A 15171-nucleotide genomic window follows, 5' to 3' on the forward strand; every position below is an offset into this window, starting at 1 on the left:
TGGCCCTCCCTCCTTCCTTCTCACATTCTCTGTCTCTCTGTAATCTATCTTGGAGTCTCATTCCGCATGCCACTGTGTGACCCTGGGAAGTCTGTTCATGCCTCTGGACCTCAGTCTCTGTGTCACCAGGTGGGTGATGGAGAGGGGGGAGGCGGGACAGAATGACCTCCAGGTGCCCTTCAGCCCAGGTCCCAGGTAGACATGTGTGTGTCTGCATGGTAAGCCAGAGACATGCCTGCCTGTCCCATGAGCCCCTTTGGGTGGGAGGACCCTGTCCCCATGATCGCAGTGGTGCTGAGAGTCTGGGCCACTGGAAGCACTTCCCTGGCCAGAGCTTCTGTGGTGACGAGCTGGCCCAGAGAGGCTGGTGTCCATTAACCCACATTTAAGTGGTAGCTGGAGGGTGGCAGGACCCAGGCACAAATGACAGTGTGACTTCGCTTGTACTGTTTTTCCCCCAGAAGGAGGAACGCCATCTGTTGGGTCTGTTGTCCCTGGTAGACTGTTTCTTGGGAAGATGTCACGTGAAATGGGACACAAAAGGTGTCCCCTAAAGGGATGCTCGCAAACAACCCAGTGGTGTGCGGGGGCTGGGGCACACCCGCGTGAGGCGAGCGTCAGGTGGCTTCACCTTGAAGAAGCCCAGGCTGCTTGAAACCCAGAAGTCCCTCCCCAGTAACTTTCAGCCTCCAAGAAAAACTGCCTTTAGGAGGAGACCCAGGTTCTGAGCCCCAAGAGCTCACCAGAAGCAAAAGCGGGCCGGCCAGGGGCTTGCACAGCAGCCTCAGACCCACCTGGCCTCCTCGGCCTGCACAATGTCTCGGGGTCTCTCAGGGTGAGCGTGCGGCACCTGGGCCTCCCTGCGTTCCTAGGTTACCGTGGATCTCAGACCTCCTGCTCTCTCTCTGCTATTCCTTCCTCTGTGGTGCAGGGGATTGAGCCAGGGTGCTCTGCCATCGAGCCACACCCCGGCCTGGCACAGCCTGAATTGGCAGGTGTCCAGACGACAGGCTCTGGGGAGGGAGGCTGACCTTGAGCGGTCTTGACACTGGCCTCAGGCGTCAAATTGTTAAAGTGAGTACGAGGGTGAGCCACCACTGCCCACAGGTGCTGGCTGTGGGGACTTTCTAAGCCATGCTTGGCCACCTCCTCAGGACACTCAGGACACCTACCCTGCCGTCGTCCATCCTGGGCAGCCGCTCTGTCCCCAGGTGCCTCTCAATCAAACACCAGGCCATGTTCCTCCTTTCCCAAACAGTGGAACCCAGGATGAGGCTGAGCGGTCCCTGTGGCTGGCACCGCGGGCTCGTCCTGGTCACTAACCCACATGCTCTGCCTGTGCCACTGTCCACAGGTGACACCTCAGTCTGGCCAAGTTCTTAAATGGAGCCCGTGGGTCTCCCTGACTGCCTAGGGGACACGGCTCCTGTGGACTTCCAGGACTCCTCTAAACGCAGACTGGCATGGCTCGAGCAGGTGAGGACCAAGTGCCAACATGGCAGGTGTGACGATCGTGGTCCGACACGGCAGGTCGTCCAGATACTTTTCACCAGAGGCTGCTGGGAAGGCCATCCTGGGCCGTGGGTATTCAGAGAGAAGGGGCTTCTGGGATTTCCTAGTCCCCTCTCACAACCAGATTTGAAAAAAGACTCGCACTATAAAGCAAAGGGAAAACCAAGAGGCGCCCAGATCCCGTCTCTCCCCTAGTGTCCCTTCTGACCCTAGCCCCTGGCCAGCAGCTGGGAAGGTCACCCTGAATCTGCACTGCCCAGGCAGAGGAACCACAGGACGCACCCCCACCCCTCAGCACGTGAGCAGGAAACCATCCAGGTCCTGTCCTGCTGTGGCCACTGCATCCAGCAGTGCCCACGTGGAGACGGACCTCCAGCCGGGGCACCCTGACATGCGGAGGACCCGCAGCACGGCAGGGACCCGCACCTCTTGGACTTGGGAAGGGCTTTGCCTGGCCTTTCTGTTTGGTCATTCCAGGAGAGGGACCACAACAGGCAGGGCCCGGTTCCTCCCTCTCTTCAGCCACCAACAGTGCTGCCCATCACCCTGTGCAGGACCCAGCACTCACAGGCCTGCCTCACGGGGCACGGGGTTCTCCTCGGGGACAAGGGTGGCCAGCCAGTGGGCTTTGACTAGAGACTCAGAATCAGTCTTGCTGGGAAGACCCAGGGGACGGCCCCAGACAGGAGCTCTGAAACAGACAGACCGCTCTCTGCGTCCAGAGGCCCCCTGTGCAGGAGACAGGTCCCCACCACACGTCACACCTGTGCGAGGCCTGGGCCTCACAGCCCCCTCTCTGCACAGACGAGTGCCTGGACCAGCCGCTCCTCCAAGTCACTTTTTTTTAAATATAATTTTTTATTTTACTTGTAGGTGTGCGCAATATCTTTATTTATTTGGTGCTGAGGATCGAATCCAGTGCCTCACGTGTGCAAGGCAAGTGCTCTGCCACTGAGCCACACCCCAGCCCCCTCCGAGTCACTTTTCAAAGCTGAGTTTGTGCACTGTGTGGGTGTGAGGGGGCAGGAGGCGGGACCGGTAGCTGCACAGCAGGGGCTGAACTGCCCCACAGAGGTGCTACAGGGGACAGCCCGTGCAGAAGGATGCCCGGCAAGGGACGCCACCACGTGTCATCTCCTGCTGAAGGGCCACAGGATCCAGGACTTGGTGCGTTTGTGGCCCTGGGGCTGGCCGGCACGCTGGGTCCTGGGTATCCTGACCCCGTCAGACACACTGTGTTCTGTAAGCCCTGTGTAGTGGCTGCAAACCTGGGATTTCAGAAATTACTGATGTGTCCCTTAGACCGACACCAAGGAAAGCTGTGGGAAGGGGTCAGTGCATCTGCTGTCCAAGTCCACACGGAATCCTGGCCCCTCTCTGCACCCCACCCAGCCCCTGGCTCCACAGGCCTGGTCCCTCCGTCCCCACCTGCCCTCCCCACCTTTGCTCTGCAGGCAGCTGAGGCCCAGGGAAGCCCGCCCCAGCCTCCCCTGCTCACCCCCAGCTGGCCTCCACTTCCCTGTGCCAGCTGCCTGCTCTCTGCAGAGCCTGAGCCAGGGACAGCACTGGGGTGGGCGGTGCCCAGAGCCAAAGAGGCTCCAGGAGGAGAGCCCCTCTGAAGTCAGAGAGGCCTGGGGCGTGTGCAGCACTGCCTCCTGCCATCCTCCCCAGGCCCAAGCCTCCACTCCCCTCTCCTCCAACAGCTGCTGGGAGGCACAGCCGGCAGGCACCTGCTTTGTATTCAAAGACCCCAGACACCCGACCACCCCAGGCAACAAGCCTGCTGTTGCAGGGCCTCGGGGCTGCCATGTTAATGTTAAAGGGAGGCAGGTTGGTACCTGGGTTTCCGTCTCCCAGGAGTCAAGGAAACGGCACCTGGGAGAGGTGACTGCCAGGGGCAGGAGCCACTGCAGTGTGAGTTCCACTGTAGTACCCTCCCAACTACTGGCCTGTCACCTGCCCGAGCACCAGGTCCCGAGGCCCAGTGCAGCACCCTCCCAACTACGGCCTGTCGCCCGCCGAGCACCAGGTCCACTCAGACTTGAGGCAGCTGGTGCGCCTGGCCCAAGCCAGTCCCTGGTCACCACCCAGGGCAGGCACTGCGAACCCTCTTGAAGCTGAACTTTCTCACCCACAGAGGAGAGCCGCTGACCCGTGCTCTGGGCCGTGTACTTACAATGGGGCTGGCGTTGATGTAGTCCGAGTTGCTGTGACTGTTTTCCGGTTTCAGCAGGATCCTGGAGTGGTCATCTGCAAGAAACCCACGAGAGGTGGTTAGGAGCTGGCCCAGTGCTTCGTCCAGGGGCGTGGGGACCAGTCTAGGCTCACACCAGGGTCCAGCCCAGGGTCAGCGCAAGCCTTGAGCACTCCTCAGCCGAGTCTTTCCTTCCTATCCTCCAGGACGACCCTGTGGCCCAGCCCTCGGAGGACAGAACAGAGCTGCTCTCTGCCCCTCGGATGCAGGGACGCCCCTCCTGTCTTCACGGCCCTGCGGTAAAGAGCAGACACACGATGCACCCGTGGATATCAATCAATAGGCCACCATCCAAAATAGAGTCTCGTAGTTGACAAGTGGCTAAATCCCCGAGAGGACTGGAATTTAGTTTCAAGGGGCGAGTGAGAGCCACAGGAAATGCAGATAGGGAGGAAATAGAGACGCCCGGGTGGACATGAGCTCTGCACAGGCAGAGGCCTTGCCCGATGAGGGCCAGAGCCGGCAACCGTTCCTGGGGCTGACCAGGACAGCGCATCCCCGTGTGAGTGCGTCCCTGCCTAAATCTGGCTCTGGACGGACCCCTCTGCCTGACTCCAGGAGCTTCGAGGCGTGGCCCCAGGGAAGGTGCAGGGAGCAGTGGGAGGTGTGTACGCTGGCCTGGCAAGGGCATGGGGTGGAGCCTCAAAAACCCCTCGTCCTCCATGAGGGGCAGCTGGGGGCACGGCCAGTGGCTCCCCTCTTGCTCCCGGGTGAGTCCTTGGCCACCGGGTCCCCCGCGGCTGAGAGCTTGCTCAGACTCAGGCTTGTTCCCCCAGACTCGCAGGGGGCCCCTGCCTGCAGGAGGGGAGGCCGCCCGCCACAGGCCGCGCAGGCGGCACAGGCTTGGGACTTCACTGTCACTGGTGTTTCTTTCATTTCTCTTGGAGATGAATTTACCTAGTGCTTTAAAAATAACATCTCAGGGCTGGGGAAAGGTGAGAGTCCCGACAGGCTGAACTTGGCCAGCGGTGTCGGGCGTCGGCGGACGGGCCTGGTGGGCCCATCAGCCATGACATACAACTAGGGGCACTTTTCCATGGAGACAAATTGGACAAGGAACACTGAGAGGTGTCACACGTCCCATTTATATACACATATTTACGTGTGGCCAACGTAGTGCCATGTCACCAGGGTGGGTGTGACGGGATGGTGTGGCCGAGCTGTGGCTGCAGCTGTTTGTAGGGTGTTGGGGAGCCCAGCAAGGGCTCTGCCTTGGAGCTGCCCCGGCCCGCCGCAGCGGCCTTCAGCGGAGACACGACCCAGTTCCCAGCCCACGACTCCACGGCCCTCCTGCACAAGCGTATTCCCGAGAGGGTGGAAATCCGCAGCATCAGAGAACAGAAATGACGTCGACCAGGAAGAGCTGGTCCACTCGGACACCCTAACATGCCGCGAGCACTGCCCACAACCAGGCTCCAGAAGCCCAGGTTCACATGGCCTGCCAGTTCCCAGCCATGCTCACTCTGCTCAGGGGGCCTGACCACTGCAGCTCACAGAGCTCTGGAACGAGGACCCTGGCTTCTAGCTGTTTCCAGAGGGTTTCGGGTCGCTTGGGCCTCACTGAAAGCATTTTTAACACACGATTTAGGCACTTGTGGCCACCTGTCCACCTCCTTAGGAGGTCTGTGCTGCAAGGCAGCCTTCCAGGTAAAGAGTGGCATGGGCGGGACAAGGACAATTCCAGATCCCAAGTCCAGGAACCCCCTCAGCACCCTGTGTGGCCGCCACCTGCCTCTGGTCCAGGTAGCTCGAGAGAATGGCTTCCCACTACTGACCAGCCAGGACACTGTGCTCACATCTTGCCAATCAACAGACTGGTTCAGGGCCCAGTCCCCAAACACAGGCTGCCTGCCAGCTGCAGGTACCTTTGCCAAGACGGTCCTGGCAAATTTCAACACAATTTTAGGCACTTGTGCTCTGGACACTGGGAACCGCTCCCAACTGAGAGACTTGAGAGCAGGGTCAAGAGGGACTGGTAACCAGGAAGAAAAAGCCATAGCTCGCCATCTCCTGACCTCAGAGGCCTGAGCATGGAGTGGGGCAGACACAGGCCCTGCCTGGGGCGGAGAGGCTCAGCCACTGCCGGCCCAAGTGCCGTGGTGCCTCTTGCCAAGGGACAGCGCGCTGGCCTGGGAGCCATGGAGATGCCACGCTCTGCCTCTGCTGGCACGGCCTGTGAGCACCGTGGGAGAGTCTCCTCTGAAAACTGAGGAGGCAATGCCCAAGTCTGTGAGGTAGACACCGCCCAAGAGCTACACCTGGGTGCGGACGGAGGGCGCCATCGCAGACGGCACCATGGACCCTGTGCCCTCAGGAGCCCCTCCAGAGTGCGGGCTGGGGCGGGGCAGGGAGCCCCCACCCCTGGTGTGTGTGGTCGCGCAGCACGTGGCACGGTGAGGGGATTTTGCTTTGGTATTGGGCTACTTGGAGACTCTGTTGGAGACACATAGACCTGGAAGGGCCAGGGCTGGCCAAGCTCAGGACGGGGGATTGGTGTATGGGGCAAAGCCGTGGCTTGGCCAGCCCAGGCTCCGTCTGGGGGAGAATCTCTGCACCATCTGTGACTTGTTTTCCCTGGTCATGTCTTAAGAGGTGCCACAGAGGCCAAGGACACGGTCACCTTGAGTTCTGAGCATCCCAAGACGGGCTCTCAGAGCACGGAGTCTAGTGAGGGAGGTCGATGGCAGGTAGGAGGGGAAGTCCCCACGGGTCTCAGCTCTGCCCGGCTGGCTCAAGGAGATTCCCTCCTGTTTGCCGAGCAGCATGTCTCCCCCAGGAGCAAATGAAGTGCAAGGCAGGGATGGCCCTGGACCCGAGGGCGGGCTGCGGACGCCGGGCTGAGCGGGCGGGCTCTTCGCACCTTCTCCAGGAGCCCAGGGGCAGGAGCGTGTGGAGTTCGCCTGGCTGCCTCCTCCTGCACTGGCCTGGGCCCGCTGGGTGGTGCCCCCTCACAGGACCCGCAGTGCAGGTCTATGGTGGGGGGCCTTTGAGCCCCCTGCCCACCCTCCTGAGGTACAGCAGGCCTCCATGCCTTCGTCAAGGCTGGCACGAGGGTCACGCGTCCGGTCTCTCCACACACAGCTTCGACCTGTCACCTGCTCACTGGAGCTCTGCACCATCCATGAAACGGGGACATTCCCATTTTACCCTGGAGAAAACAAGGCCCAGGAAGATCTAGAGAGGTCCTTGGTGACAGCGTGCCCTCAGCAGCAGAACTCAGGGCATGAGCTCTGGCCCTGCCACTTGCTCACCAGGTGACATTTGGGTAAATTATTTGGTATTCAAAGCATCAGATTTGTCTTCCAAAAGGCAGGACGACACTCACCTCAGGACCGTCATGGCAAAGGTACCTGCAGCTGGCAGGCAGCGTGCGTTCAGGGTCTGGGCCCTGAACAGGCTGTTGGACTGGCAAGATGTGAGCACGGCGCCCTGGCTGGTCAGTAATGGGAAGCCATTCTCACGAGCTACCTGGGCCAGGGGCAGGTGGTGGCCATGCCGGGCGCTGAGGGGGTTCCTGGAGTGTGGCCATCAACGGACTTGGGATCCGGAATTGTCCTGGTCCCACGCAAGCCCCTCTTCACGTGCCTCTAAGGAGGTTTTCCCAGGCTCCTCCTGAGTCGGTGGACAGGGGCCACGCCCCACCTCACTGGAGATGCCTTCCTTGGCCCTGCTGTGGGGAACACAAGGCATCTATCTGCAGGGCTCGCGGAGCTGGCACTCGGCCGGGGGGCTTCTTTGACCAAGTGGTGGGCTGTGTCCTCCTGGACTCTGCAGCTGTCTCAGTTTTCCGTTAAGATTTAGCTCACACCTTTTGTGCGGCTGGCTGCACATTCTTTCTTTCGATGGTGTGGGTCTGCAGTGTGGGGACATCTGTGACGGGCTGAAAGGCTGCTACTGGAGGGTCGCAGCTGAGTCTTCAGTGGAGACGTCAGCACCCATGACCACAGGCTCCTTCTCCAATTTCATGGGTCCGTGATGGTCTGACATGCTGTGGAGAGGCAGCCTGAGATTGCTCACCCTCAAAAGCCAGTGGTTAGTGCCGGCCCAGGGATTCCAGCCAAAGACACAGGAAAACCTTTGCTGGACCCGTCGTGGCTGAGGCACAGGAACACATCAACATGCCACCTTTGTTTCAAGTCTGAGGCGCTCAGCAGGCATGACTGCAGATCTGGAGCCTAGGACAAGCCACAGGGTGGTCACCGGCACGGCTACTCCAGGGGGCACATCCTGCGTGGCTGCACCACAGAGGAGGCTGTCCGCATTTAGAGATGCAGCCAACGAATTTTGGCATCTTGCTGCCTAGAGCTTTGAAACAGTTCAGGCTCAAACAAACTCACCAGCGTCATGTGGCGCGGAGCGTGCCCGGGATGAGCCCAGGTGTGCTGCGGGGGACCTGGGCACAGGCTTCAGCCTGCAGCTTCAGGGTGCTGGTAACAGGTGGTGTGGGTACCCTGCCAGGCCTGGAGGGAGACCCCACAGGAGCAGGGGGGCTGGCACTGGGCTGCACAGGCGTGTGGCCTCTGGGGACCTCTGCCCTGGGGCAGGAGGCTTATCCTCCAGCCGCAGCTCTGCATGTGCCCAAGCACACAGGCTGCAGGAGGATGGCGGGGTGGGTGGCCGGGCGCCTGGCTCTCTGCCTGGCTGCGGATGCTGGGTGAGCTCCTGGCAGCGTCCTTGAGGCCTAGTGGGTGCGGCTCAGCTCTGCACCATGGGAGGCTCACAGAGAGGTCCTGGCTGGCGTGGAGGGAAGATGGGCAGCGGGGCCAACTGAGTGACTTGAAGGTGTGGGAAATGTGTAAGATGAGCAGATGGCAAAACCCGGGGGCGGAGGGAGGAAGGGGCACAGCGTCGGGTCAGGGTCTTCCTGACCTGGAACGAGGCTCGTCCGGCAGAGAGCACTCAGTCTGCGACAGGCACCAGGCGTGGGGTGGGGGTGGCGCCTGGGGTCCTGGAGCCCCGCAGTTCCTACAGGAGAGACCCCAACTCCAGCGAAGGCAACCCAGCATGATCACCATGGAGATGTGCCCACTGCGACTCACACTCGAACCTCTGGGTGAGAGCGCCAGTCCCGGAGGCAGCAGCCACGCAGAGCTGCCCCTCGCCCTGGCACCGGGGAACCTGAGTGGGACGCACGCTCCGAGCTGCACACAGGCAGGGGACCAGAGGGCTGCAGCAACAAGGAGCTGGAGGCCAGGGTGGGCCTGGGGTGATGGCACCGAGGGAGCCCCAAGGAAGTCACAGAGAAGGAGATGACAGGCAGACGCAGAGCGGGGGGCGGCACTGTGCTGGGAGCAGGCAGACTCCGGGTGTCGGAAGGCCTGAGTCATAGAGCTGGTTGCAGGGCCTGCTCGTCCGAGGACAAGTGCAGAGCCACATAGCAGGATGGAGGGGGACAGGAGCGTCCCCTGTGAGGTCCTCTGAAGGAGGAGCCAGCAGACACCCAAGCTGCTTGGGGGACCAACTGAGCAGGCCTCCCCTGCCTGGCTCCGCCTCCCCTGCCTGGCTCCGCCTCTCCGGCCTGGGTAAGGGTCCAGGGCACGGCCCTGATGCCAGGACCCCAGGAAGGCAGCACAGGTCTGGTCCAGGCACTACGGGAGGCCTTCCCTCCTCAGCCTCACTCTGGTTGGGACCTGGTAAGGTAGAGTCCCTGGTCCTCCAGTGGCCACTGGGGATGGCGTGCACCTGGGGAGGACTTCTTGTGTCGAGGCTGCTCCCGCTCAAGACCCGACCCCAGCGTGCTCACCTCTGGACACTGGCCTCCGAGCCCTGGCCCCTCTGCCCCCTTTGGAGGGTTCAAGAGCCAATCTAGCCCCAAACCTCCCTGGGCAGCACACCCCAGGGCCCCCGTGAGGCCACCCCTCCCCCACACAGTGACTCCTGGTGGACAGCAGGTGCTCAGGGACCTCCACTGCGAGGCTGAAGGCTGTGGTGGACACAACCGTGAGTGCCCAGGATGCCCAGGTGCTGTGCCAGGTGCTGCCACTGCCCAGTGGGATCCAGGTGCAGATGCAGCAGGCCCTGAGGGCAGGCTTGGGCCTCTGCCCACACCATGGAGGCAAGCCTTTCTTGCTGGCCGTGTGCCCCAACCCACCGCTTTAGGACCCTACCACGGGTTAAAGGGGGAGCTGCCTCTGAGCTGCCTGGCTGAGGACAGCTATGGGGCACAGGGCACTGGTCCTCAGTGGGCGCATGTCTGCAGGCTAGTAAGAGGGGTGGGCTCTCGGACCACAGGGTCTAGGCCCAATGTGGCCTCGGGAGCATGCAGCCTGCATGTGTCACCTGCCCCTCACCCCCGCAGGGCCCCCAGCTGGGTACGTACAGGTCAGCACTGCCAGGGAGCGGTTCTTGGGCAGGTTCTCCTCCCTCTGGGCCACCAGGGAGCTGCTGGGCTCCGCCTGGTAGGCGCACAGCGCGTCCCACTCCTTCTCCAGCCGGTGCTTGTTCTTCAGGTGGTCCTCCATGTAGGCCTGGAAGGAGCAGAGCGTCAGGAGCCCGTGCGCAGCAGCTGCCCGGGCCAGGCGTGGCCAGGAGAGGCCGGCCTGCTGAGGGCAGGACAGCACGCTCCCTGTGACTTCCAGGCTGCCGGAAGGTGCCCACCATGAGGGCCACGCGGCCTGCTCTGGAGCTGGAGGAACTGCTGGGGAAGATGGACGACCAACCTGGCCACATGTGACCAGCCAGCCAAGGGGGTGCGAAGCCACACCTACGACCCAGGGAGGTGGGCTTGAGCAGGCGGGGTGGGGGGGGAGTTCTCACCCGGGGCAGGGAAGGACAGGCATGGGACCCGGGGTCACGGGTGGTGGCTGTGCCAAGTAGCAAGGAGAGATGCCAAGGCTGAGGGCAGAGGTCTGCATATCTGCAAGACAGCCGGGCCTGGACAGCAGGAGCCCGGGAGGTGCCTGTGCAGGCCGCAGCGGGCGCCATTGGGGCTCAGAGACACCCTGAGGACAATGCTCCCCGGGCCGTGAAGGAGCAGAGACACGTTCTGGAAGTTGTGCAGGTTTCAAAGGGAGGAAGTGGCTGCAGACAAACTAAGACACCCTGGATCCAACATTCCCATGACCCCAGGCCTGCAGAGCATCTCCCTGGGTGTCACATGAGCTGCAGACAAGTGTGGCATGGCCATCAGCCTTGGAACTATGCACCCGAAAAACAGGAAACATGCGTCTGGAAAACTGCCTCACATCCAGTGCGGGCATGCCCCTGCCCACACAGACGCCTGCCCCTCCACGAAGAGAGTCGTTTCCTCAGCTGCGTGCTAGTGGTGCACACGCACGGGACAGGCTGTGCCTGGGTGTGTGAGCCACGTGCAGGACTCCAGGCTGCGTGGCCTGTGCAGCATTGCAGGGACAGCAAGGCCCTTGGCACTCGGCATTCTCCTGGCACTTGCCTGTGAGTACAGGTGACAGCAGCAGTCAAGGACCCTGACCTCTGGCTATTCCCTGCCACAAGCAGCTGGCATAGCCAGCACCGTCCCCATCGATGCCTTCAACCAGAGGTGGCTGAGATGGGACGAAAGGTTCTCAGAGGACCAAGCCCAGCTGCGGGCCGCAGGGATCCGTCATCCCCATAGGGCCACGTGCCACGGGGTTTGGAGTGGCCAGCTCTCCCATGGCCAGCACAGTGCTCAGGCCCTCCTTGCTTCAACTGCCTCCCTGTCCACCCACCTTCCTCTCACCACAGCCCCGTCTGTAGGAGCCTGGACGGTCCTCTGGGCACCTCCCTGCCCACAGGCAACAGGTGGAGGAAGAGAAGCACAGGGAGGGACCAGCAGCGCTGCCTCACACAACACAGGACAGGAAGGGATCTCAAGTCAGACATGGCTTGCCCCTCCAAGCCACTCCGCAGGCCCAGGTCTGCCCCGCTGGTCTGCCTCATGGCAGCTTCCTGGACTATGTGGGGATCAGGTGTGCCAGCTGATGGGCAGGTGGAGCCCCTGGTGGGGAGGACGCACGGGGCCCACCTCACACCTGCTGTGGAGGCCTGGCTGTCACTCACCCCCACAGCCAGCACTGAGCTGAGCAGAGGTTTACCCTGTGAGCCTGTCCATGCCCACAGTCCTGGGGCCTCCTGCCTGAGCAGTGCCCTGAGGTGCTGGCCCACGAGGCCAGGCAGAATCCAGACGGCACCACTGAGGAGGCCACAGTCAGCTCTGAGATAGTTGGTGCGGATTCAGGCACTGCCTGTGAGCCAGAGGCCTCAGGGGAGGCACGGGGGCTTCCGCAGCCCAGGACCTGGTGGGGCTGGGCGCAAGGCCCCACCCAAGGCACCGCCAGGCTGTGCCTGCAGCGGCTGCCCGCTCTGTGGGAGCTGGTCCTGCCCTCCTCACAACAGGCACTCAGTGCTCCCGGTGGGGCAGCTGGCCCTGGCTGCCAGGAGCAATGGGTGAGCAGCTCCTTCCAGCCAGCGGCACTCCGCGAGATGAGCCCGGCCACTGCAGCCCGACCTGACCGTCACTGCAGAGGGGCTCTGGACGCGTCCTAACCCCTCCAGGCTGCAGCGGGCTGGGCTCCTAGGCTGACCTTAATCAGGGGAGCGGCACCAGAGTCCACGCTCACAGGAACTCCTGGCCTCGTGACAGGACCTGCAGACAGGGCTGCTGGTCAGCAAGCTCGCAGTGGGAGGGGAGGCGGAGGCTGCTATCTCGACTCCCCTGAGAACCGTCGTCTGCAGATGCACCGGACTGCGCCGAGCTGGACGCGCTTCTCGAGTCTTTGTGCGCAGTGACCTGCAGGCCCCACCCTGGTGCACCACAGATGGACTTGTGCTGGTTTCCCACCAACATCTTTATGTTATTTTTTTTTTACCAACATCTGTCCGCCATGTTAAAGCGCTGCAGGCTCCTGTGCCGCATCCCCATCTGCCCTCTTTTGTGGTCTGCGGACGAGACATTCTCATCTGGGAGTCTGTGGAGGAGCCTGGCCTTTGTAGCAAAACCCCACATTTTAATCAATAAAAGCAAAACTGAAATGACTTAGTCCTGCTTTTCCCGGGTGTGAGGCGCGAGGGTAGAGCAGGGCGGCACTCTGCCCAGCGGCTGCAGGATCCCCAGTCTCATCAGTGTGGCTCCAGTGGCACTTGACCCCCAGTGGGCACCCAGCGGACATCTGAATAGTGTGTGCTGCCAGGGAGGTGGTCGCCCGAGAGCTTAATTAAAAAAAAAAAACCCTGCAAATTTGAGTTCCATAAGTAGCCCTTGTAGAGAAGAAGAAAATGAAAGTGAAAAGGAAAACCCCTCGTGGCTCCAAGCCCCAGGACAGAGCGCAGGACTCCGCCGCTGGGCTTCCTTCCTTCAGAGCCAAGGGCCCCGGGGCCGGCCTGCATGCTTCTGGCGTTATTAAGATGGAAGCTGCCCAGGCGAGGCTTTGTCTCCCATGGGGGAACCAGAGCCCCAGGAGGCTGGACCACTGATGGCTGGACCCTCGGCTCATGGCTGCGGCCTCCTCCAGCACTTCCTGCAGCCACGCAGCCTCCCTGCCCCTTCTGCACAGTGTCCCCTACCTGTCTCCTGGTGCCTGACACTGAGGACAAGGCCAAACCCAGTGTGCTGTGCTTTCCCCAAGCATGCACACCCATGATGAAGTCTGACCTGCAAATCAGCACAGCAGGCGATAAGCGACGACAGACCTCTATAGATCTTAGCAACCTCAGCATGCCATCTTTTTAAGTCAGGAGCTGTCACTTTTCACTTAAAGGAAGCACTTTGTACGCTCTCTGTGGCAGAACTGGGACTTCAGCATCATGACCCTGGTGCTTTGGGGTCATAAGTAGAGTCAGGGTGATCCAAACACAAGCACTGTGAGCTGCAACAGTTGGTCGGATAAGATGGCTACTAAGTGACTAAAGGGTGGGTAGTGTATACAATGTGGATACTCTGGCTGTGGGGCGGTTCACATCCCAGGCAGCACAGAGTGGGAAGGCTTGAGATTTCACCATGTGCTCAGAACGGCGTGCGATTCAACACTTCCAAGATGTTTATTTCTGAAATTTTCCATATGATATTTTTAGACCAAAGTTGATCACAGGTAGTTGTAACCTCAGAGAGTGAGACTACGGATAAGGGGGACGATGGTATTTCTTAGAAGACCTTGGGGGTGTACAGACTAGTGTTGTCCCCTGTCCAAATCCCAGCTTCTCAGCGTGTGGCTCTCTAGCCTGTGAAGACTCCGTGTCCCACCGTCTGCCTCCTTGTGCTCATCTGGCTCCCCTTCCTGCCGCTCCACTGTCACGAACCCCCCGATGAGGCCCAGCTCAACTCTGCACCCACACGCGGGCCTGGGGGGGACCTGCCGTCCCAGCCCCACCCCTGCACCAGACGCTGTAGTGAACGCGTCTCTCTGGCATTCACGGCTCTGCTCTGGGCTTCCCTGTGGGCCATGGCCTCTCCTGGCTGCTCTTTCCAGCCCGGGGCAGCGAGTGCTGGACAATCACTAGCAACTGGGGAATCTCTGCAAGTCATTCGTGTCCCAGATTGAGATTTCCTGTGGATGGCGGCACCCAGGGGGAGCGCTTCTGAGTCCCCTGAACTTAGAACACGTCCACAAAGCAGCCCAAGGGACTGGAGCACCTCACGCCTCCCTGTGGCCTTCCTCCCTCTGGTGACTCAGGAAACACCTCCAAGCTCCTGCCGCACACAGGCTCCTCGCCCCAGCACTCCTGGGACAGCCAACCCCATGTCCATCTTGCCGGTGTGGAGAAGCAGCCATGGCTCAGAAGGCTCTTCTCCCCCTAGAGCCTGACCCTTCCCCATGTCCCAATCCCAAGCAGGCGCTGTCATCCTGAGAGCCTCAGAGGGCTGTGCATACCCCATGGGCTTGGCGCACACCCCAGGTGCCCTCCTCTGGGATGCAGCACACCTGCAGCTGGGGCCCCTGCACAGGCTGTGGGCTCCTGGGGCCAGGGACCGTCCAGCCCTGACTCAGCCCACTGCACAGTCCATGTGCTGGGCACTGCACAGCCTCTGTGTGGACGCTCTGCCGAGGGAGTGCCAGGGAGAGCCAGGCAAATGGGGTGAGGCCTGAGGGGAGGCGACAGGGGATGCAGCCCCACCGTGACAGGTGACAGAGCTCTGGAATTGCAGACACGGGACTTCATCCTTGTTGACCACCTGAGCTGCTGACCAGCGGATTTTGAGAGCTGCCCAATTCTCAGTGCTCCTCTTGCAGCCACCACCGTCCCAAGCCATGGCCCCTTCCAAAGCCTCACCTGGTGTCCCACAGCAGAGACAGTCCCCAGATCAGCCAAAGCCCAGGTTTCGGGATGGGGTCTCCCAAGGTGCAGCCATGGCATGCCGGCTGGTGCCCGTCCCCCCAGGCTGTGAGGCCGGGTCCACGGTGGTGGGGGACGCAGCTGCATTTCTTTGGATTCTTCTCCTTTGAGAACGACATCGTCAGCTTTCTGTCCTC

At 61.4% G+C, this 15171-nt stretch overlaps 1 protein-coding gene across 1 annotated transcript in view; it reads right to left on the minus strand.

Annotated features, from left to right (window-relative positions):
• Nucleotides 1-15171, minus strand: part of PTPRN2 (protein tyrosine phosphatase receptor type N2) — a 944635-nt gene that overhangs the window by 36266 nt on the left and 893198 nt on the right. The window contains exons 15-16 of the mRNA XM_081285260.1: nucleotides 10086-10233; nucleotides 3689-3762 (exon numbers count right to left, since the gene is read on the minus strand). Coding sequence (XP_081141386.1) covers nucleotides 3689-3762; nucleotides 10086-10233 — 222 coding nt within the window. The remainder of the gene's footprint in view (nucleotides 1-3688; nucleotides 3763-10085; nucleotides 10234-15171) is intronic.

Source organism: Spermophilus citellus (assembly GCF_964194105.1).
Source record: "Spermophilus citellus genome assembly, chromosome: 3".
Lineage (NCBI taxonomy): Eukaryota > Metazoa > Chordata > Mammalia > Rodentia > Sciuridae > Spermophilus > Spermophilus citellus.